General features: G+C 36.2%; 3 protein-coding genes and 2 pseudogenes across 3 annotated transcripts; 3 read left to right on the forward strand and 2 right to left on the reverse strand.

Moving 5' to 3' along the window:
- Window positions 1-4,293, forward strand: part of LOC106343068 — an 11,939-nt pseudogene extending 7,646 nt beyond the window's left edge.
- A 1,581-nt stretch (window positions 4,294-5,874) lies between these two features.
- On the reverse strand, window positions 5,875-7,760 carry LOC106338327 (annotated as a pseudogene).
- A 7,913-nt stretch (window positions 7,761-15,673) lies between these two features.
- On the forward strand, window positions 15,674-20,853 carry LOC106338328 (phospholipid-transporting ATPase 3-like). Its single transcript, XM_013777336.1, has 16 exons — window positions 15,674-16,028; window positions 16,178-16,243; window positions 16,552-16,613; window positions 16,765-16,846; window positions 17,016-17,126; window positions 17,540-17,617; window positions 17,745-17,841; window positions 18,365-18,471; window positions 18,726-18,791; window positions 18,982-19,103; window positions 19,200-19,275; window positions 19,360-19,437; window positions 19,535-19,651; window positions 19,797-19,940; window positions 20,030-20,134; window positions 20,707-20,853. Exons 1-16 carry the CDS (start codon window positions 15,873-15,875, stop codon window positions 20,851-20,853), a joined length of 1,614 nt encoding a protein of 537 aa, XP_013632790.1. The 5' UTR covers window positions 15,674-15,872.
- A 364-nt stretch (window positions 20,854-21,217) lies between these two features.
- Window positions 21,218-21,844, reverse strand: LOC106338329 (uncharacterized mitochondrial protein AtMg00810-like). Its single transcript, XM_013777337.1, has one exon. The coding sequence runs from the start codon at window positions 21,842-21,844 to the stop codon at window positions 21,218-21,220; it is 627 nt and encodes a 208-aa protein (XP_013632791.1).
- A 102-nt stretch (window positions 21,845-21,946) lies between these two features.
- LOC106342274 (phospholipid-transporting ATPase 3-like) lies at window positions 21,947-23,591 on the forward strand. The gene is made up of 5 exons (XM_013781154.1): window positions 21,947-21,971; window positions 22,094-22,261; window positions 22,368-22,730; window positions 22,824-22,930; window positions 23,061-23,591. Exons 2-5 carry the CDS (start codon window positions 22,100-22,102, stop codon window positions 23,359-23,361), a joined length of 933 nt encoding a protein of 310 aa, XP_013636608.1. The 5' UTR covers window positions 21,947-21,971; window positions 22,094-22,099; the 3' UTR covers window positions 23,362-23,591.
- Window positions 23,592-23,830: the final 239 nt, after the last annotated feature.

Here is a 23,830-nt window from a genome sequence, read left to right on the forward strand (position 1 = left end):
AATCCAACAACACTTGTCCGGATCCGACCATCGCTGTCCGAAAATTCCGCTTTGCCTGGATTTTCATCGAGTTGCCCGAACATCCTGAGTTTCAACAAACCGAACGGCCTGTCCAATAACCCGAGCGTAAGACCGACTGATGGAGCTTTGTTTGGCTCAAAAACAGATCCGTTCCTAGCTTTAATCGGGTACATGGTTCCGCTCTAGTCGCTACTAATCAGGCGCCGATCCAAGTTCTCCCATCCACCCACGGAAAGTCCTTCGAACTCTGATCAGCTCTTTCTAGCATCATCCAATCCATTCAGTACGTTCTCACAGTTCGGCCAGTCAGTCCTCAGATCATCCTAACATCGATCTTCGGAACACGGTCGCTACAATAGGCCCATCTTCGTCCTCATTCAGAAAGACATATCGATCTTATACTTCACTTCTTTCTTTTTCTTTTCTCAGGTGAACTTATATAAATTAAATGGATCCTCAATTGGCAGCTAGAAATCATTCATCTGGAAAACCTGGAGGTTTGTGGAATATTTTTGTTTAGACCATTTTGTCAAGGGTGTTTGCTCTTTTCTGAGTCTGAATTGACTGTACTATGGAGATAGCTTATTTATATAATTGCACCTCTTGCTTTGTTTTTGAGATACACAAACAGTTATTTGCTTTTTGTGTTGACGCCATTCCATTGGTTTGTAGGGGCGTTAAGTGATGCTTTAGTTAGGGAACTATGGCATGCTTGTGCTGGACCTCTTGTAACCCTACCTCGTGAAGGGGAACGAGTTTATTATTTCCCTGAAGGTCACATGGAACAGGTATTTTGGTTATTGGTCTGAATCACTTGACATTGTCATGTACTGTATGTTAATTGGACTATTCTTACTCTATATTTTATATGAACACTTCAAATTATCTTGTGGATGCGTTCTAGCTTAAAATAAAATCACAAAGTATGTATTGTTGTATAGAAGAGATGAAATGTAGTGCCTGTTTTGATTTCACATGATCATTTGATCATCTTATCTTATTATCACATTTATGCATTTAATTGATCACTGCCTATGCAGCTCGAGGCATCAATGCATCAAGGTTTGGAGCAACAAATGCCTTCTTTTAATCTCCCATCTAAGATTCTCTGTAAAGTGATCAATATCCAGCGCAGGGTAGGCTGAAATCCATTCTATATTGATAGAGTTTTACTTACCTTTATTCATGAAATGTGTTGGCTAATAATTTTGAGTCGTCTTGTTTCACTTTGCAAGCGCAGGCAGAGTCCAAGACTGACAAAGTATATGCGCAAATAACCTTATTGCCAGAAGCAGATGTAAGTTTATTATAAGCATAAGAATATTGGTTTGGTGTAACTGTTTTGTATTTACTTGTGTTCTTGATTACATGGTGTTTGATCATCAGCAAAGTGAACCTATGAGCCCGGATGCCCCTGTTGAAGAACCTGAAAAGTGCACAGTACATTCATTTTGCAAGACACTAACTGCTTCGGACACAAGCACACATGGTGGATTTTCTGTGCTTCGGAGACACGCAGATGAGTGTCTTCCACCCTTGGTCAGAGTTGCTTCCATTGTTCCTTTTGCTTTCTGGAAACCACACCACCTGCTTTTTATTTTCTTTCTCTCTCTAATACGTTGCTTATTATTTAGGATATGTCCCAACAACCACCATGGCAAGAACTGGTTGCAACTGATTTGCACAATAATGAACGGCATTTTAGGCACATTTTCCGAGGTTAATATACTTGTTATCTTATTATTTGATGATTTTTAAAGCTCAATATTATTGTTCTACGACTAATAAATATCATGAGGTTGTGAATACCAGGTCAACCAAGGCGCCATTTGCTAACAACTGGGTGGAGTGTTTTCGTTAGCTCGAAGAAACTAGTTGCTGGTGATGCTTTCATATTCTTAAGGCAAGTTCCTTATCATTTTATCTATCTGAATATTAACTGTCTTTAAGAATCTGAGCATGTGACATAGTATTGTCCTTCAGGGGTGAGAATGAAGAGCTCCGAGTTGGTGTTAGGCGGCACATGAGACAACAGACTAATATCCCATCCTCAGTCATTTCAAGTTATAGCATGCATATTGGGGTCCTTGCAACCGCCGCTCATGCCATTACAACAGGAACAATATTTTCCGTCTACTACAAGCCAAGGTTTTGCTTTTCTTACTTTATTTCAATCGAGTCGTTCTGATAACACTTTAGAGCCATGAAATGGTTCAAATCTCATCAGCCTACCGCATTGAATTGTCAGCTTTATATAGAAAACCTAACTTCTGCAATGCCTTTCAGTTACTGTTACTTGCATATGCTTGATTATAATCATCTGGCTGTAAATCAAGGCTGACATATCTTCTATTATCAGGACAAGTAGGTCAGAGTTTATTGTGAGCGTCAACAGGTATCTCGAAGCTAAGAACCAGAAGCTGTCTGTAGGCATGCGTTTCAAGATGAGGTTTGAGGGTGAAGAAGCTCCCGAGAAAAGGTATCACATCTAACTAGCTTGTTCTCTTTTTGCTGATAAAGCAAATATAACTCCCAGTTTATTTTTCTGTGTGTTTTAATAATGCAGGTTCGTTCAGTGGCACAATAGTTGGTGTTCAGGAAAACAAGTCTTCGGTCTGGCATGATTCTGAATGGAGATCGCTGAAGGTTAGCTATACAGTTATACTCTGCAGTGGAGCAAGTTGTGAATTTATATCTCTTTAGCCGAGTGATTCTGGTGATGCATCTTCTTAATATGCTTGTTGCCAAACTGATAATGCTTCAGGTTCAATGGGACGAGTCTTCGTCTGTATTTCGTCCTGAAAGAGTTTCACCATGGGAACTTGAGCCCATAGTTGCAAATAGTATGCGTTCTTCACATCCTCCTCCACAAAGAAACAAACGACCGAGACCTCCTGGTTTGCCTTCACCAACCACTGCTCCATCTACTCCTGGTATTCTGTTTTTTTTTTCTCCTTTGTACTGTTCTTACTTGTGGCAGCTCCACCTCGTTTTATTGATGCTCTCTTCAGTTACTGCAGATGGTCTGTGGAAATCCCCGGCAGTCAATCCCTCCTCGGTGCCGTTGTTCTCTCCTTCTGCAAATGGTGGGAACAAATCATTTGGAGTATCCATTGGATCAGCCTTTTGGCCCACACATGCGGATAGTGCAGCTGAATCCTTTGCTTCAGCTGTTAACAACGAGTCTCCTACTGAAAAGAAGCAAACCAATGGAAATGTCTGCAGGCTTTTTGGGTTTGAGCTAGTTGAAAATGTTAATGTGGACGAATGTTTCTCTGCTGCCTCTGTGTCCGGTGCTGTCGCTGTAGATCAACCTGTCCCATCCAATGAGTTTGACTCCGGTCGGCAACCTGAGCCATTAAATGTCAACCAATCTAACATTCCTTCGGGTAGTGGTGATCCTGAGAAATCCTCTCCGAGGTCTCCTCAAGAATCGCAAATTAGACAGATACGCAGCTGCACAAAGGTGATTAATTAGCCTTGTGGATTATTCGCTCTATCAAAATTGAACGGAATCTTGACCGTGACTGTGACTTGCTTTGGCTATTTTATCTAGGTTCACATGCAAGGAAGTGCAGTAGGCAAAGCGGTTGATTTGACAAGGTCAGAGTGTTATGAAGACTTGTTCAGGAAGCTGGAAGAGATGTTCGACATTAAGGGTGAACTCATAGAATCTACCAAAAAATGGCAAGTTGTTTACACCGATGATGAAGATGACATGATGATGGTGGGTGATGATCCCTGGAAGTAAGTGCCTTTGTGGTCTGAAAGTCGAATTTTTTTTTTTGTCTCAAGAGAGCTGCATCTGTGAAAGAAACACAGCTTTGCTTAACAGTGTAGAGCAGCATCTACTTTTTCCTATTGAAAATCCTTTTGGTCTTCTATTTTGTGATGCAGCGAGTTCTGTGGAATGGTGAGAAAGATATTTATCTACACACCTGAGGAAGTGAAGAAACTTTCACCCAAGAACAAACTCACTGTTAATGTTAGGATGCAGTCCAAAACTGACGCAGAAGAAAACGGGAACACAGAGGGCAGGTCATCACTGTTTTAACGCCTAGGAAAAAAATGAAAGAAGCAGAAAGTATTGCAAGACAGTTGAGAAATGAGATGTCTGTGTATAGCAGCGAAGTTTTATTGTCTTCAGGTCTTATGAAGTCACCTAGTGGTAAGCGTTTTGGGTATTGAGTGGCTTTGTAAAGAAAGTATCTTTTGGTCTACATCACAACCAACGGCCATAAATAAAATTATGAAATAAAAAAAATTTCCTCATGCTTTTTATCGTTCTTAATACATGTCAAAAAATCTTAAGACAAATGAAAGACTGTACAAACAAAACTCTTGGCTTCATTTGTTTTATTACTTTTGCCGGAAATAAACAAAATGGCATCACAAGTTGACAGATGCTGCAAATATAATGCTCCTCTTGATCTTGGAAACTGCTTCTTCTAGTTTAGCCTCAAGCTGTGTTTCACCTATGGATTTTTTGCAACTACTATAAGCTGTTGTAGAACTTCCTCCATTCTTCTTATCGCTCTGATCATGCTCCCTTCGAAAACACAAGCAATCTCCATCGATCTCATAAAACTTGGAGCCTTTAGCCCACGCATAAACCGCCTCCATTATATCCGGTCTGAATGAGTGGACAAAACTCTCGAAGTCGATATCGACCTGTCACAAAAGACAAAAGTTATGGACCCAAATCTTCAAATAGTCAGGTTTTCTTGCACTCAAGCTGAAGTTCAGCAACACGCCTGGCTGTGTCTTGTAACTGTATGAAGAATAAGTCGAGTTCTTCTCTGGGTTTAGCTGCGTCAGGTAGCCTCTCTCGCCAACTCCTCCACCTTCGCTTCCTTGAAGACACCACTGAACATAAGCTCCGTCAATGTCAATTCCTCTGCACTGCTAATTTCACAAGCAACCTTCCGCTTCAATTCCACAACATTGCACTGCTTAAACTCTTAATCTGTCCATGATAATAAAGAAAAGAAGAATCATATCATCAAAGTTGAATCCGAGGAGGATAAGCCGCATTAAAATTTGTGTAAACATTATAACCGCAGCAGCCATGTTTACCTGAGATAAATATATTAGAGACCACAACGGGCTCACCACGTTGCTTAAATGGCACAGGCTTACTTTTCTTTTTGCCAGCCCCATCTCTGCTGACCATACATCTAGTCAGTACATCTACGGTGTAGTTTGCATCCTCTGGTCTTCTATCAGGGGCGGAGGGAGTGTATGGGGAGTGGGGTCAGCTGACCCCACTATTTTTTAATTTTTTTTTGTTTTTGTTAAAGAAAAATTATTTTGACTCCATTTAATAATAAATTTTGACCCCATAAAATTATTTTGACCCCAGTGTAAATTGATCTTGGCTCCGCCACTGTCTTCTATTATCATCATTTGGAAGAATCGCTCATTCAAGCTTGAATCATCACTGTTTAAAGGGATTAATAACATTTAAATAAAAAGGTGATTCTCAAAACTCTAACCTGTAGAAGCCAGAAAACTGGATTGACATAAACAATATAATAAAAACGAAGTTAAGAAAATAGACGATTCTAAAGACATTGGGCACATAAACAGGAGATTCCCCATTTAGATATAAAATTTAAATAGAGCAGCAACTTCAGATTTTGAATAGTATAAGGTAGATCAGATACCCATGCATGGTATAAACTCAAGTATCTCAAGTGGATAAGCTTTCCAATATTAGAGGGTAACTTGCCTTCCTCAAACTTGGCTCTTGAAAGATCTAATACCCTTAGCAATTGTAACCCGTAAAGCTTAAACTTGATGTCGTCCAACCTTCTTTATAGTACTCCAAGGGAAATAAGAGGGATCTAATTTTTATGTTATGCATCTCACCTTCTTGTGAAATGTATCACTAGGCAAATGTAAGACTAGTCTGCGAGATTTACAAATAGACGGAGAGTGTGAAGTTGAGGCTAAGGCACAAGTGTCAATCACTTGTAGGAAGTTCTCTTATTTGGCTCTAAGTAGACAAATTTCTCTCATCATGTCATGCAACTGACAAGTTTCAAATCTCAAAGATGTAACATCTCTTTCAGCAATAACCATATTTCTCTTCACCAACATCACGAATAGTGTCTGCATCATAACATCGAGGCTTTAGTATGCCTTCTGCCGCCCAGTAATATGACAATTTCTCTATGTCAATCACACAATCTTCTGGAAAATGGGCTAGATAGAGGAAGCATTGCTTCAAATAAATAGGTAACTCTTCGTAGCCCAAAGACAACACATGATAAACCAACCTACCATTGCATCACCAAAAATAGTTTTTCCTAAAAAGTGAGATCCAAATTCTCATGTACTCTTCTCCACTGACGCATTGTGTATTAGGCAGCTAGCAACCCTCCTAACACTTTTATAGGCAATGGTAAACCTTCACAATGTTTGATCATCTCCTTACATATCTCTCCCATTTCTTTATCAGCACTAAACTATGTATATCATAATGGGTAATAATAATTAATTTCACTTTTATATTTGAATTTTAGGTACTTTGCAAACAAACACAAGAAAAGTTTGCTTTGAGTATTAGATATATTCCATGAATCTTTAAAGCTTACCGTCTACTTCATTCTTAGGAAATGCAATCTTTTGAAAAAGTTTCCAACTTTCTTCATGAGTAAAGCCTTGTGGTTTAAAGGTCACGTATGTTGGATCTGCTCGTATTGCCACATCCTCATTACGAGAAGTAAGTATTACTTTCTGATCTGGATTATATTTATTTACTACATTATATTCTTAGAAAAAAGAAACACAACGATAGATTTATATTTCTTTAACCAAATAGTGAATATCAGTAAAGAACAGTCTAATATATTCATCATAAAACATCACCTTTTTTCTGTGGAAAAATTGGCTTTATTGTCCGGAACATCATGGCCCAATGGTAAGGACGGGCTCCTTCATGCACCAGGTTGTGAGTTCGAAACCTGCTGGAAGAAACTACTTCATGATGTTTCTGGACACCACACGGATATGGACCCATGCTTTAGGGCCCATTTGCATACTCGGAGAGAGGGTCTATCCGTGAGCTGCACCTCCACTTGGAGATTAGTTTGGGTCCTTCCATAGGTCTGAGATACCCCCAGTTTAATAAAAAAAAATGGCTTTATTCTATCCCAATCTTCTTCTTTCCATATATCATCATGGACAATCAGATAATTTTGTGTTTCCATCAGTCCAAAGAGTTTGTTTTGGATTTCATCTTCTGTAATCTCCTCATAATATGGTTGAAGATTCCGCAAGATCGTCCGCCACACATCTTTTCGTGTAAACTGTTGTGAAACACATACCCATGCAAGCCCTTCAAAATGATTTTTCACTGTCTCATGATTAAAAACTTGTCTAGCAATAGTGGTTTTACCGATACCACCCATCCTAGTTATAGAAATCACTCTAATGCAATCTTCCTCCACCAAATAGTGAACCAAAGTTTTAACATTTTGCTCCAAACCAACAAGATTGTTTTCATTGTCATTAGAAAACGTTTTCTGCATCTCCCTTCTTTCTTGTAAAGGCTGTGAATAGCCGTCACCAGAAATGTTCTGTTGCAAGCCAAAACTCTGCATACTGAGTATCACTTTGGAGATCCTCTTACTCGAGCCTCTCATCTCTGTTGCATGTTCCATACAATCTACTATGCTAAAAGCAAGCCTTCTCATATGCTTCCTGATCCCACTTGCTTTCCCAAGTTCTTTCATAAGAAAGGTTTCAATTATATCTTATGCATCATAAACGATTTATTTGATCTCTTCCAAACAATTTCTCACCATTGCATTTGTATGCTTCTCGGCATCAGCATCTTTCAAAAAGCACCTTAACATATTTATGTCACTTTTTAATTCAGTGAATTGCTCATCAACTCCCTTTAATCGCTCAGATTCCCGGACAATAAGGTCCCAAAGCTTCTCAACTCCAAATAACAAAAGTGTCTCAGCCGTAAGTTTCCTGCCCAAGAAGTACACAACAATAGGAGTTAAGATTTCAAAGATGAATAAGGGTCTTGCTCATAAGGAAGCAGCATCAACAGTAAACAAAAGAAAAGAAAAACAGAAACCACAAATGGAAACTTCCATTTGCTTATCTTTATCTGAAATTCAAGCTTAAAAGCTAGAGACAACAAATTTGCTAAGTTTGATTTGATAGAATCAGAAACACTACATTTCATCTATACCAATATAATTTTTTTTGTTGCATTCATGTTTCTTTTCTAACATTACAGAACTGGTTCGTTTGCTCTTTTATATAATTAGAAGAAACCTATTAATTCCTGGGGTTTCGATTAGGCGATTCAACTATATTAGTCCACACAGATAATCGTCCGTACGTAAATTCTGATTGCACATATCAGAAACACAATATATAAAGACGAGAAAGGGATTGTTAATATCAACAGAAAATGAAGAGAAATGACAGAAAGAAGAAACAAAAGAAGCAGATAGTAAGGAGAAATAAAGAACATACAAAATTACAAACTGAGTCTTCTCTTCTCTCCGAACCAAACTTTTAGGTCGTCGCCCTCTTGAAGAAAGGATATAAAATTTCTTAGCAATGAACATCAGCTTAGTGAATATACTCAAATAATAAATTAAAATAAAATTATTCTACACAATAACAATAAACAAACATAAACGGTGCACCATACATACACGTTATCCATTTTTGTCAACTCAGATAAATTTTTCCACAATTTTTTTTCTTTCGTTGACCTATACAGTATGTAAATGCTTTCATTAAGAGAGAGTAAATATTTTTACCTGATGTTAAAATGTAAATCTGCTAGATTCAAGTCTGTCTAAAACCCTACCATCTTTGGACATGTCACCCCAGATTAAACAATCTCACGTACAATTGAATACTTTTGACAGGAAAACTTAATTGTTGAATCCGTTATAGAAAAAAAATGAAAAAGACGTATAGTTCTCTATTTAGTTTCTGGTTAAATTATTAATATTAACCTTTTTTAGCAAAACCGGCTAAATAGTTGATTACATAATGGGCCACTTTTTGAGTTTACATTGCACTAGGTGCCACTTCCCGCTTGCCCCATACATTCACAAAGACCAAGGCCGTTTGCGGTGGTGAGGAGATAAAAAGAAAGAGACTTTACGACAACAGAGTTGTGGTCGGGGGAGTTGTGGAAGGGTGAGTTATAGATGGGTGAGTTGTGGACGGGTGAATTGTGGACGAGTGTGGTGTGGACGGTGAGTTGTTGACAGGCAAGACATGTATGGGGAGTTGTGGACGTAATGTTGTGTGCCGTATTGGCTGACCATAGGGGAGTGTGATGGAGTGTCATCTTCTTCCATGGGTGTTTGAATCTGTGACACTCAAAGTTGTTGTCATAAAATTCTTGTCCTGTCATGGAATTGAAACGGTAATATGAGACTCAAAGACCGTAATTGAACAATCTAATTTAGAAAACTTGAAATAAAGGGCATAATGAAGATCTAAACAATCTAATGCTAAACACCATACCAAATCCCAAAATAAAAAAATCAGGGTTCAGAGATAATAATCAGGAACTGGACCTCAAATATCTAACAAGAACTTGCATCTCCAAAGGTGATGACTTTCATAGAGATAATCAAGAATCCTACCTCGCATGTCTTTAACGCTTCAAGTTGGTAACTTACAGAGAAAAACGACTATATAGCTTTAAAGAACAGGAGATATGAGAAGGTTGATGGAAATGTTAGTAAGAAAAAGAAATCTGGTGGGCCGTGAGGAATGAGAAAGGAGGTGGCTTTCTGGGAGGGATGAGTTCGAAGTCTCTGTAGCCTCTGAAATTTTTTTTTTGATCGATTAGGATTTTTGAACTGGTAAATTAAGAAGATAGAGGAGAGAGGGACCACGTGTTGTTTTGGTTACTCAACAAAGAAACTCGAAATTGGGAGATAGAGGAGAGAAGGAAGTGAAGTTGGTTCACCTTTAGTTAGAGGGCATTGATGTCTTTGATACACTATCATGTATTGTTCAAGTGGAATGTGGCTTGCGGCGTAATACGAAAGTGAAAAAGTGACCGAGAGTGTAATTTTTTCAATTATTTTCTTATTATCTATTGCCAACAAATTGTCTTTTTTTTTTGTGGGGGAGGGGTTCATTCCACGATATTTGGGAGCGTGCGCATAATCAGGTCGTTCAACAACCTATCTCAAAAGCAGCTGACTAAACTTTGAGAAAAGTCATGATGCCCACGTCACGACCAATACCGTAGAAACGATGAAAAATTTACATCCCAAGACATTTTCATTTTTTAATATAGCTAAAGAGCACATTTCACTTGAAACACACATTTGTCTTGTTGTTTGTCCTTTATACCCTTTGTGGTCTCTTTCTCTCTCGTCACATCTTATTCGTCAAGTTATCTTCTTTTTTCTTTTTGAATAAAGAAATGTTTTATTTTTTTGTTTAATGTTATTATTATTCATTCTTTCTTCTATCTTATTTATTTTTTCTCAAGTTTTAAAATATATAAAGCAAATATAATTTTACAATAAATAGTAATTTCTTTTTCTCTATATTTCAAGATCCATTTTCATATATATATTTTATATATTTTAACAATTATATAAAAATGCGTGGACATAAAAAATATGGAAAACAAACTGTGGACATCTCATTACATTCTTTGCATTTGTGTTTTTATTCTTCTTCAATTTGTTATATTTCTCCATTTTCAACGACTCTATCTTCATCTTCATGGACAACTCAATGTTTCCGACACCATTTGTGTGGCTGCGAAGGTTTTTAAACTTTTTTTTTTAATATATCAAATAAAAATACAAAAAACATAAAACAAATAAAAATCAATGTTTGTAACATCAACTCACATAAACACGATCAATCACTTGCTAAGAACCTGTAAGACACCCAACTCCAGTTACCCCTATGTTATGCTTGCAGATCGCTTCCTCTTATTCTCGTAAACCATGAATCCATCAGAAAAATAGAATACTCGTCAATCTCAAGACATTGAAAAAGAAAACGAGTCGACCCGCGGTCGTCGTCACCAGCACTCCACAATCTATCATCACCGTCAGTCCACAAGATTCACAGATCTATTAGATCTCAGAGTTTGTCTTTTCTGAGATTGAGAATTAGTTGTGTTTGATTGGACATGTTCACAGGGTAAGTCTCCAGCGATGTACAGTAGATCGAAAGATGAAACCTTTAGCGAGTTGGAACATGAACTCAATGGTGGTGGTTGCGGCTGCAATGGTCGATATTTTTAAGTCAAGAAAATTGGTGAGTTGATGAAAAATCGTATCCACATGAACTCGTGTCCACATTTATCCATCCACATCTTCCATGTCCACGATCTAATCCACATTTTTCATTTTCTAAAGAAAACTTAGATGAATGATTTACCTATATTTACCTACATCTTAATTGAAAACTTTTGTCTATAAAATATTTTTTGGTTCAAATTAGAAACAAATAATAAATATGTGAATTGTTAAAGAAAATGTAAAAATAGCTATCTGTGCATGTTCATTTAATCCATCTATGACCACATTTTTCCGTCTACATCTTTTATATTCATGCATTTTTATATAATTATTAAAATATATAAAATATATATATGGAAATGGATCTTAAAATAAAGAGAGAAAAAATTACAATTTATTGTAACAATTATAATTGTTTTGTATATCTTAGTATTTGAAAAAAGTTAATAAAAACATTAGATGGAATAATAGTAATATAAATAGAAAACTACATAAACTCTACAAGTTGTAAAGTCAATTCAAAAAATGAGTCAAGGTTGTTCCCCCAACGAAACGAAACTCAATCTCATTTCTTTCAAGGGCTTTTTTGTCAAACTAACTAGTTGGACCCACCAGAAAGTGTGTCACATATGATATGTGTCTCTTTGTGTAAAAGAAAGACAAAATGTGTTCTAATATGTAATCAACTCATTTTATAACAACCAAAAGGTCCCTGAACTAGTCTAGCATGTCGACTTTAATAACCAATAAGAAACTTCATTATTATCACGCACCAATCTCCTGACGCTCAGCGCAAACACGGATGGGCTTATACTACGCCTGAACACAGAGGCGAATATCCAGAAATTACAGTATATATATATTCTGTTTAAATAAAAATATATATTTTTAAACAATATTCTGTTTAAATATTCATATTGTGATTTGCTTTGATCTGAAATCTTTCAGTAATAAAAAATTTTCATATCCTGAATTTTGTTTTTAATATTTTGTGAGGTGTTCGATTTAATCAGTTGACAGAAAATTTTAATTTTACAAAAAATTTAATACAATTTTATTTATTTATTTTTAAATGATAATAATTTCCATATATACCTTAAATTTGTGACAAAATATTAAATTTAACTCTCTTATATCAATTTTATTGTTGTAATAATAATTTATAAAATATTTATAGAAGTTTTGTGTTAAACAATTTCTTTTAGCTATATTAAAAATAAAAAAGATAATAATATATATTAATAAAATTAAATAAATCTATATTATAATAGTTGAGTTTTTTCTCACTTTTCAGCACGCCACGTCGCGTTTTGTGGACTCTACTTTTAAAAAGTGTGAAAAAGTGTCAAGTCCATGGCTCAAACCCGGGTTATTGAGAAATAAACTTTAACATTTATACCACTAAGCTAAATGATACTTTGTACATTGATGGTCGAACCTAATATATATTTATAAAGGTCGGAAGCCCTCGCTTCTTCGGTTTCCTCTGAGGGTCGGGCCTACAAGTGTATTATGGGTTTCATTTTTAAATGAGATTCATCACGTTATATGAAAAAAAAAGCTCAAGTTTGCAACAATTATAGTTTTTCCATATTGTAAACTGTTGTCGTTTAACATGAGTTTGAGTTCTTTTCATCATTGTCTCAAACAAGTCTGAGTTACAGAGTTGCGCCGTGTGTCTGCTCGTAATCTATTTTTTCACCGGTGAACTCTTCATGTCCCCATCTTAAATCGCTTGGTCATAAATGTTTCTGATTTTTAGCCCCTCTATAAACCCTATATATATGATTTTCATCTTTGATGAACCCAATCTACATCTCCACAAAACTCACTGATTCCTCTTAGCTTTAACCATCTTCTAGAAAATGTTTGTCCTCTGCCTCTCCAGTTCCTCAAACCGGCGTCCATCACTCAACCTTCGAGTCTCTTTGTCTTGGTCGTAGTAGTCAGAGCATAGCCTCTGGCTTCCTCCGCTTCTGGGATATCCTGAACTTCAAGAAAGACAGGGAGTTTGTGGGAATCACGGTTCTATTCCTTAATGAAAAGGTAAGTTAATCTTCGATCCATCACACTTATTTAACATAATTGTTTTAATTGATTTCTTGATTCTTTGTTGAATAATATTATTTGCGGATTCCGTGATTCATGGGTTTACTCCCGTCGAACGTGCTAATACTCCCGTCGGACGTGCTAGTCATTACATGTCATCTTTGAAAGCAGATTCCATTTTGAAAGTCGATCGTTTTGAGGTTGAACAATTTACAAACTTAATTTCGCAGATACTTACGAAGAAGACGAAGACGACGACCAAGATCAGTGAAATTACCTAAATAAAAAAACAGAGTAAGTTACAAACTTTCTCTGGTAAATACAACTAACAATGATTTTTATTTATATATTACCCATCAAATAAAAGAGAAACAAACACAACCACACCAGGAGGTACAAGAGACAATCCCAACAGACACAAAGGCGGCAATAACATCTCCACCTGCTCACTCCTCTTGTCTTATGAAAATAACTTACATGCTCAATGTCAACAGGCCAATGCTATTGTCTTCTTATAAGAAATACATATATTCGTTTAAAACTCATTAATGCCCAAATACTAATTGTTACTCATCTTATAGTTATTTCTACAAGTCTTCATGTATTTGTTTTAAAGGTCCGGTAAAAACAACAAGTTTAAATATAAAAAAAACATATAACCAACATAATAAGAATAAAAAAAAATTATTACTTAATACACACAACTTACACAACTAATATTCTCAACAACATTAATATAATTTATGTAATCTCAACAGTACAAGTAACAAATTAAAAAGACAAACAAACAATAAGTCTCAGTGATACATCAAGCAACACCACGAACTATATCAATCACATTACTAACACAGTTTAGTCCTTCATGAGTGGAGAACAGTGCATATACAGTTCATCATCACAACTCTAACTCTATAACAATAAAAAACTTGAAAAACAATGATCAGCCCAAAACGCAAAATTCACAGCGACAATAACCCTAACAAATATTGAGATGAAGAAAGAACTCTATCCATAACTCCGCGCTTGCGCAGGGGCAATGCCCCTAGTATATCTGGTGGCAGAGTCAGCTCAACTTTTCATTAGGGTCATTTGCATAATTTTATTATGATATGCGGGTCGATAACTTAAATCTACAACATTTTTTCAGTTTTTCTTTCAAAATATAAATAAATTTTATTTTTTAAAATAAAATCCATATGGTTCACATGGCCCACCCTCATATTAAGGTATCTCTGCCACTAAATATACCAACATAACATCTTGATTAAATAGCAAATAATATGATCAAACTAAAATACTAATGTCTTATCGCATATAATAAAGCAAAGCCAAGCAATTCAATATTATCAAACCTAATAAAATTAATATGTTAAAATTTTAACATTTAACTCAACACAAAAGTCAAATTAGGTCTACAACAAACCAAAACATAAATTTGAAAAATAACGTACCAATTTTATATCATTAGATATATATATATATATATATATAATGACTTGTACTACATTATATATATCTAAAACATATAAATCAAATTAGATATCTTTTTTAAATAGTATTTGTGATTTTCTTTGATTTTAGGATAATTCTAATTTTATCACGTATTTGATACTATTTTTAGACTTACCTTTTAATAATAAATATTTTCATAAATACCTCCACTTTGTGAAGAAAAAGACTAAACTATGTTCCCTAAACTATTTATAAATGTTCAAGAATTATTTATAAACTTAACAACACCCCTAAATACTAAAACATAAAACGATAATCATTAAACTCCAAGTTCAAGTATTAGAGTATTTTTGACTGAATGTAATTTTGAAAAGTGATATTTAACTTATGGTGTTTCAAACAATTTCTCCTATTTTTATGGATATTACATTTTACTATTTTTTGATTCGATGTTTTATAAATATTCATTTTTCAGAACGAATCGAAACGAATAACGGATCAAGATAAATCTAACGGATAAGATTCATAAAATATCATTAATGAAAATTTAAAAGGTTAGTTATTTATTTTATATTTGAGTTTGAGATTAGTAATTATGGTTCAAGATTTATTATTTAAAGAGTGAAATAAAAATAAAAATAAAAAATTAAAATTCAAAATAAATTAGTCATTTTTATCATTTAATTAATACTAATTTTTCAGAATGTCTATTTATTTGTTATTTTGTCATAGTTTTTTTGTAGTCTTATCCTATCCACTGAGAAATTTGAAAACACAAAATTTATGTTACTGCGGATTGATTTGGGTAGAGATAACCCGAAAGAGATGGAAAATGATATATTAAAAAAAAAAATAAAAAAATTTCGACCCGGAAGAAGCATTCTCTTCAAACCAACAAAAAAAATAAAAATAAAGGTTGAAACGGAGAGAGAGGGTGGTGGTGTTCTCTCTTTCCACTTTCTACCGTCGATTACAACCAACAGATCTCGCCTAATCGAATCAATCAAGGAGACGAAGAATCGACGCCAAAAATATAGCGAAGTCGAATATTCGACCTGTTGGATCGGGGGGTGAATCCAAATGGTTCGATCGGGTAGTTTAAGCGTCGATTCGTCGGCTAGTCATCGGCGGACGCCGTCTAGAACGGTGACGTTGGGTCATATACAGCCTCAGGCTCCGTCTTATCGTACCGTCTACTGCAATGATCGAGATTCCAATATGCCCGTCCGCTTCAAGGTATTGCACTGAATCGATTACTGGATACGCACATTGGAATTCGTTTTTCTTACTTCATCGTTCTGAATTTTTATTCTTTCTTTCTTTCTAGTTTATGCTTACAGTCAATTTGTGTGTTTTTGGTTATTCTGACTAATGTGTTGCTTCAGGGTAATTCGATTTCGACTACAAAGTATAATGTTTTCACCTTTCTGCCCAAGGGTCTGTTTGAACAGGTAAATATTCATGCTTTTTCTTTGTTGCTTGGATCAAAAAAGGGTTGTTAACTTAGCTCCAGGCATGTATTTCGGAGTTAGTATATCACACATCCAATAAGTTCAATGATGTGGGAGTTTCTTTGGTTATTTTTGTCTCTCATGCACTTATGATTCTACACTAGTATGAATCTACCTGTGAAGTTAGGAACGGATTCCTAATTGAAGTTACAATGTACTTTGTAAACACTTAGAACACCTCCTGTCCTTCAACATGGCTTTTTTTGTTATGTGTTGTGTAATCTTAGTTATAATGTGTTTCCTGACAGTTTAGGCGCATAGCAAACATATACTTTCTTGGAATTTCGTGTCTATCAATGACACCTATAAGGTATGTTAACTTTGACGAGTTTTTGAAGCTTTCTTTATGTTTATTCCATATCCTGTCCATAGAATTCTCTTATTTTGGTTGGATGAAACTTTAAGGATTAATTATGCATGGTCTATGCAGTTATTAACTAGATACATTGTTTGTCCCGCAGTCCTGTGAGTCCAATAACAAATGTAGCTCCGCTCTCAATGGTGCTTCTCGTCTCTCTTATTAAAGAGGCTTTCGAAGACTGGGTAGGGATACTCGTTTGTTCTTCTTTTTTTTTGACAAAAATTGCAGAAATATTCCCTTTCCCCTTGCTTTAGAGTAGAATAATTTCAGCGCTAAAATACTCTGTTAAGCTAGTCTCAAGACCCACCTGTGTCTCAACTTCTAAATCCTTCTATGGATAATTTGGTGCAGAAACGGTTTCAAAATGATATGTCCATAAATAATAGCACAGTGGAGATTTTAGAAGACCAACGGTGGGTACCTATTCCGTGGCGAAAGTTGCAAGTTGGAGATATTGTCAAGGTTAATCATTTCTTATTCTAACATGATTAGATGAATTTCTCTTTGGTTACCCGTTTTATATATTGCTGTGTGTTACTGTTACAGTGGGTTGTTGGCGCATATGTTTAGTTGTTTGTACTGCCTGCATTATAGTTATTCTGGTAGGGTTCAGTTACCTTCTGTGATTTATGTGTATCATTGTGCTACTTTCCTCGGTGTCGTACAGTTTAATTGTGTATTACTGTTTTGTTCTCCTTTGTAAACGAGTTAATATTTATCAAACATCAGCTTTGTTCTTCTGGAAAGGACACTGTGTTTAGGAAATTTGTTTGTGTTGACCACATTTCGGGGATCTAATTTAGAGCTTCGTTCGATAATCTTGTTATCTTTGAATTAAGATCCATAATTGTTAAATAAGATTCTTGATTTTGCAGATAAAACAAGATACTTTTTTTCCAGCCGATATTCTTTTCCTGTCCAGCACTAATCCTGATGGTATCTGCTATGTTGAGGTGCTTCTTCTTTGACACTTCCCCTTTCCAGAAATATAGTGCCTTCTTTTCTCCAGAACAAAAGCTGTTATTTAAAATCTTCTCTTACCTAGTGTGCCATTCAATTGCGTATTTATTGTGAGTGCAGACTGCAAATCTAGATGGAGAAACAAATTTAAAAATAAGAAAGGCCCTTGAAAGGACATGGGATTACTTGGTACCAGAGAAAGCTTCTGAGTTTAAAGGTTAGCCTATTTCTTTGATTGGATTCATGCAAAAAAAAAAAAAAAATCGTAGACAGAGTCAGAGGGGAAGTGACGTCTAGAACGAACTGGTTTGCTAATAAAGTTAGTAGGTTCAGGCGATTGGGTATTGGTTGTACAGCTACTTGTTAATTTTATTATCACACATTGGATCACATCCTGATGTACGGATCGAAACATCACCAAAACTAATGGCAGCAAAGTCTTATATAGCAGTCCGTTTTTTGGTCATTTGTTTAGTGTTTGTCTGGTAGAATTTTCCTATAAATGTTTTGCAGAAAGAGTTGTTATGTCTTATTTCTGACTGATGATACATGTTCTTGTCTCTTATCCAATTTCTTCTCTAATTATATTATACATGTAGACCTAATTTTTTATTATTTTTTATAGCGCCGATTGCCCTTCATTTTATCTTTTTTTTTCTTTTTCGTCTCAGCAAGATTGGGTTGGAACTGTTTTACACATGTCTTTACTTTCTCCATCATCTGTGTCTTTTGCAATGTAGGTGAAATTCAGTGTGAGCAACCGAACAATTCTCTGTATACTTTCACGGGGAATCTTGTAGTACAAAAGCAGACGTTGCCTCTCTGTCCCGACCAGCTTTTGTTGCGTGTATGATTAACTGTTTCTGCCGTTGGCTTCTTTTTCCCCCTTTGTGTGTTATCTTTGCAATTTTATGATTTGGTCATGCATATTGTTTTCTTATCATGGATCAAGTTGTGATCTACTTATGAGATATCTTGATTTCATGGAACTTTATATCTTTGGCCTTTAAATTTTACTGAATACATTTCCATGCATCTATTGAAGAGCTTTATACCCTTAAATTTAATAATATTCTGAGACTTGTGAATCTACATTTTCAGGGATGCAGTCTTAGAAACACAGAATACATAGTTGGAGCTGTTGTTTTTACTGGCCATGAGACGAAGGTAAGCTGTTGTGAAGCTTTTTTATGAGAAACCCGGTTACAAACTTTTCTTTCTAGCTTACAGGATTCTTGTATTCTGAAACCATATTCAAAATAAAAGAAGATTGCAAAGACTGACTCTGGTTTTTACTTCATTGTATAGTTGCTACGCATAACCTGATGTTGTTATATGGTAAATTTAAACTATTTAGGTGATGATGAATGCGATGAATGCTCCATCTAAAAGAAGTACGCTGGAAAAGAAGCTTGACAAACTCATTATTACAATATTTTGTGTCCTTCTCACAATGTGTCTAATTGGAGCAATAGGCTGGTATGGTTTCTCGTTGATCTTGTCATTATCAAGTTCTGTTTCGATTGTTGAACCATGTTTTGTTGCGATACAGTTATATATATTATTATTTTGCAGTTCAATTGTGACGGATCGTGAGGACCTATACTTGGGCCTTCAGAAGTCAGATTGGGAATACCGTAACAGACTCGCGGTAATAGCTTTGTTTAGTTGAAGTTGATTCCGTCTATTTCTGATTTACTGGTTTTTACCATATTGCTTCTATTTGCTTCCGCAGATAGGGTTTTTCACCTTTTTCACTCTAATCACTCTGTTCTCATCAATTATACCAATCTCCCTTTATGTTTCCATAGAGGTACGTTGTTCCTAGTATCCTATTTTTTACGATCCGCTTTACAATTACTGGCATTCTGAGTGGTTTCAATCTTCTCTCCTTAAATGAAAAAACCCAGATGATCAAGTTTATCCAGTCGACTCAGTTTATCAACCGAGATCTCAATATGTATCATGCTGAAACAAATACCCCTGCCTCGGCCAGGACTTCCAATTTAAACGAGGAGCTTGGACAGGTAGCTATCAGGCCATGCCGCATATTGCTACTACTGATCCTTGCGGAAATTTGTTGCTTGTAATTGAACCGTCTCTAGAATATTATTTAAATATATACTTTGATACTCTTCTAAGTGCTATTACATTTACTATGTTATCTTTCAGGTGGAATTTTCTGATAAAACTGGAACGCTGACAAGAAATTTGATGGAGTTCTTTAAATGTTCTATTGGCGGAATAAGTTATGGATGTGGTGTCACTGAAATAGAAAGAGGAATCGCTCAGCGGAATGGCCTAAAAGTACACGAGGTATTATTTCTTTTCAGATGGGGAAGTTGCCTAGTGCATTATGGTGCAATGGAAGAATGTCTGATTTGTATCTCAACAAATATACTCAGGAAGAAAGGTCGACTGCTGCAATTAGAGAAAAGGGATTTAATTTTGATGATCCAAGGCTAATGCGGGGAGCTTGGCGAAATGAGCCTAATCCTGATCTTTGCAAGGTGCCGTACTTTACTTTCTTAGATAATTTTCTCACAATATGGTTAAGGATTGTAATAGGTAAGAGATGATGGGGTTATAAGGATAACTAGAACATGAGTTCTTCCTTTCATGGAAACGTTACGATAGGTGTTGACGTGTCAACTTGTAAGGTGATAAGGTTATTTTGCTTAATTTTGTATCTGCTAGGTGTTGAGATGTGAAGTTGTAAGGTAATAACTCGAAAGGGTTTTTTCGTTTGGCTTCAACGTTCAACCACTGCCTGTATTCTAGGTCTTTGTTCTGGGAGCCTTGTACTAAAAACTACAGAATGATTCTGATTAATGGTACAAAAAATGTCGTTATAATACTTTTAGATGCTTCAATCAGAACCATTCTGTAGTTTTTAGTACAAGGCTCCCAGAGCAAAGACCTAGAATACATGCATTATAAGTTCCTTATTATAACGACATTTTTTGTAGTTTTGAGAAGTTCCTTATTTTGGGTTCCAGATTTCTACTGCGTCTATTTCTGGGCATGCGAACATGCAGATTCTAATTTAACTATAAGATATTTGTACTTTTGATATTTGTAGGAACTTTTTAGATGCCTAGCCATCTGTCATACAGTCCTTCCTGAAGGTGATGAGTCCCCTGAGAAGATCGTATATCAAGCTGCATCTCCAGATGAAGCTGCCCTAGTTACTGCCGCCAAGAATTTTGGTTTCTTCTTTTACAGGTAATTCTGATTCCATTTCATTTTCCAAAGACAAGTTGAAATCGCATGAGATCTGAGAAGATAAATTTTCAACTAGTTAACTTGCCCCTTGATTTCTGTTAACTTGGTGTAAAAGTGTTGTTTATTCACGTACTCTCTTCACGTATATATATTACAACGAGATCACCAACTCTAGATACTCAAGATCTCTCTCAACTAATTACATCATTATCTTAACAACTCAAGTATATCTAAACTCATCATTATCCTCCAACACTCCCCCTCAAGTTGGGAATATGAAAGTTTCTTACTCCCAACTTGAACAACAAATAATCGAACTGAGCTTTCCCCAACGATTTTGTTAATACGTCGGCTATCTGCTCAGTAGTTCAAACATGTACAGTCTTGAGTATCCCGGCTTGTATCGCATCTCTCACTTGATGACAGTCTGATTCGATATGTTTTGTCCTCTCGTGGAAGACCGGATTGGCTGCTATGTAAATAACGGACTTACTGTCACAATATAACTCAGACGACTTCGATTGCTTCACTCCCAAGTCACTTAACAATCCCCGCAGCCATTTTATTTCTCTTGTTGCCTGCGCCATGGACCGGTATTCAGCTTCAGCTGAAGAGTGTGACACTAGTTTCTGCTTCTTTGTCTTCCACGACACCGGTGAGCCACCAACTAGAGCCACATACGCGCTTAATGATCTCCTGGTCACTGGACATGCTGCCCAGTCTGCATCGCAGAACACTGATAGTTTGAAATCAGCTTGTGAACTAAGCAAAATGCCCTGTCCTGCAGTTCTTTTAAGATATCGAACTACACGCATTGCAGCTTCCCATTGCAACTCTCTTGGTGCTTTCATGAATTGTGCAAGTATGTGTACTGGATATGATATGTCAGGTCTCGTTATAGACAAGTAGATCAAACGCCCTACTAGTCTCCGATACTGCTCAGCGTCCTGAAGGAACGAACTCTTATCCAAGGCCAGTTTATGGTGTTGCTCCATTAGTTTATGGTGTTGCTCCATTGGAGTGGCAGCTGGCTTTGATCCGAGTAAACCAACATCTGAGATTAAGTCCAATGCATACTTACGTTGAGTTAGTGGACGGTGGTCATATCTTAGAATCTGCAAGGTTGAGTTTGTCTTTTGCCGCAAAACTTTTTGAAACATCTAATGATCTTTTACTTGGCAGATTGCGGCATAACATGCTTATTTTTTTTTTCATCAATGTTCTTATGATCTCTTACTTGGCAGGTGGTCATGTATTTCTTCTACAAGAATCTTACCTTCACTTTGACTCAGTTTTGGTTTACATTTCGAACTGGATTTTCTGGTCAAAGGTTCTACGATGATTGGTTCCAGTCATTGTATAACGTTTTTTTCACTGCTCTTCCTGTCATTGTCCTTGGGCTGTTTGAGAAGGTACCAGCTTTTCTCGATCTCATAAAACATTCGCATACCCATCTTAAATTACTTATTTTCATTTTTTTTTATTTGAGAACTAATTTCTATATTGTGTCCTTGATAGGATGTGAGTGCGTCCCTTTCGAAGAGATACCCAGAACTGTATAGGGAGGGAATACGTAACTCATTTTTCAAATGGAGAGTCGTAGCAGTATGGGCTACTTCTGCTGTGTATCAGTCTCTCGTCTGCTATCTCTTCGTGACCACCTCTTCTTTTGGCGCTATAAATTCATCAGGCAAAATATTTGGTCTCTGGGATGTTAGCACATTGGTTTTCACATGTCTGGTGATTGCTGTGAACGTGCGCATTCTTTTGATGAGCAATTCCATTACAAGATGGCATTATATCACAGTTGGTGGGAGCATTCTTGCGTGGCTTGTTTTTGCTTTCGTATACTGTGGGATTACGACATCACGTGATAGAAATGTAACACCAGCCTACTACTTTCCTTTGAGTATATCTTTTGTTGTGTGATGTTTTTTGTTTGTTTGTAACTTAAAAATCTCATTTTTTCTGCAGGAAAATGTCTACTTTGTCATATATGTCCTGATGAGTACATTCTATTTCTACTTCACATTGCTGCTTGTTCCCGCTGTCTCCCTTCTAGGAGATTTCATCTACCAAGGGTAAGTAAAACCGTGATATTATCAGTTTCAGTGTGGCTATCTCGTGTATAATCACTGAAATAGAGCGTACACAGTATGTTTTTTCTAATGATTATGACATGAGTGAATCTATATGCTTTTACTGATGCAGGGTTGAGAGATGGTTCTTCCCGTATGATTATCAGATCGTTCAAGAAATTCATAGGCACGAGTCCGATGCAACCAAAGCGGATCACCTGGAGATAGAGAACGAGCTCACACCTCAAGAAGCGAGAAGCTATGCGATATCCCAATTGCCACGGGAGCTCTCAAAGCACACTGGGTTTGCATTTGATTCACCAGGTTATGAATCTTTCTTTGCGTCCCAGTTAGGTGTATACGCGCCACAGAAGGCGTGGGATGTGGCAAGGAGAGCCAGTATGAGGTCACGGCCTAAAGTACCAAAGAAGTAGAACTGATATATATACATTATTGCTGATTGGGGAGTTTGTTTTTGTTAGGCCTTAGTTTTTTAAATATACAGTAGGTAGAAATGAACCTCTTAAGGTGTTTTACTAATGATCGTTTTACGTTTGTGTTTTGCTTTAAACGCCAATTTATAACTCCACTTACGAACTCAGTTATGGAGAGGCAAGAATTAGGTAGGATACTTATTCGGTTATTCCCCGTGTACATACATTTGATTTACGCCTTTGAGGTCATTTTTTCTCCTTTTTATTCTTAAAATCTATATATTTATTATTGTATACCATTTTTCTAAAAATATTTCATTATTTTGGAGTACTCCCAAGCATGATGAAAAGCTACACAAGCATCTAAGTAAACTATTCTTATCAGGAATCTAACATATCGAAGACCTCCAACTCTTCTTGTCATTCTCTCTGATAGTTAAGAGTTCACAAGCATCTAAGTAAAGAGATG

The sequence above is a fragment of the Brassica oleracea genome, chromosome C4 (assembly GCF_000695525.1).
Source record: "Brassica oleracea var. oleracea cultivar TO1000 chromosome C4, BOL, whole genome shotgun sequence".
In the NCBI taxonomy this organism is placed as follows: domain Eukaryota; kingdom Viridiplantae; phylum Streptophyta; class Magnoliopsida; order Brassicales; family Brassicaceae; genus Brassica; species Brassica oleracea.

Coding starts and splice junctions, on each gene's coding strand:
- LOC106338328 (XM_013777336.1), top strand. CDS start 15,873: ATGGTTCGATCGGGTAGTTTAAGCGTCGATTCGTCGGCTAGTCATCGG. Junction 17,127..17,539: donor AAGTTGGAGATATTGTCAAG/GTTAATCATTTC, acceptor TTGATTTTGCAG/ATAAAACAAGATACTTTTTT. Junction 19,104..19,199: donor CTAATTGGAGCAATAGGCTG/GTATGGTTTCTC, acceptor ATTATTTTGCAG/TTCAATTGTGACGGATCGTG.
- LOC106338329 (XM_013777337.1), bottom strand. CDS start 21,844: ATGGAGCAACACCATAAACTGGCCTTGGATAAGAGTTCGTTCCTTCAG.
- LOC106342274 (XM_013781154.1), top strand. CDS start 22,100: ATGTATTTCTTCTACAAGAATCTTACCTTCACTTTGACTCAGTTTTGG. Junction 22,262..22,367: donor TCCTTGGGCTGTTTGAGAAG/GTACCAGCTTTT, acceptor TGTCCTTGATAG/GATGTGAGTGCGTCCCTTTC. Junction 22,931..23,060: donor GGAGATTTCATCTACCAAGG/GTAAGTAAAACC, acceptor TTACTGATGCAG/GGTTGAGAGATGGTTCTTCC.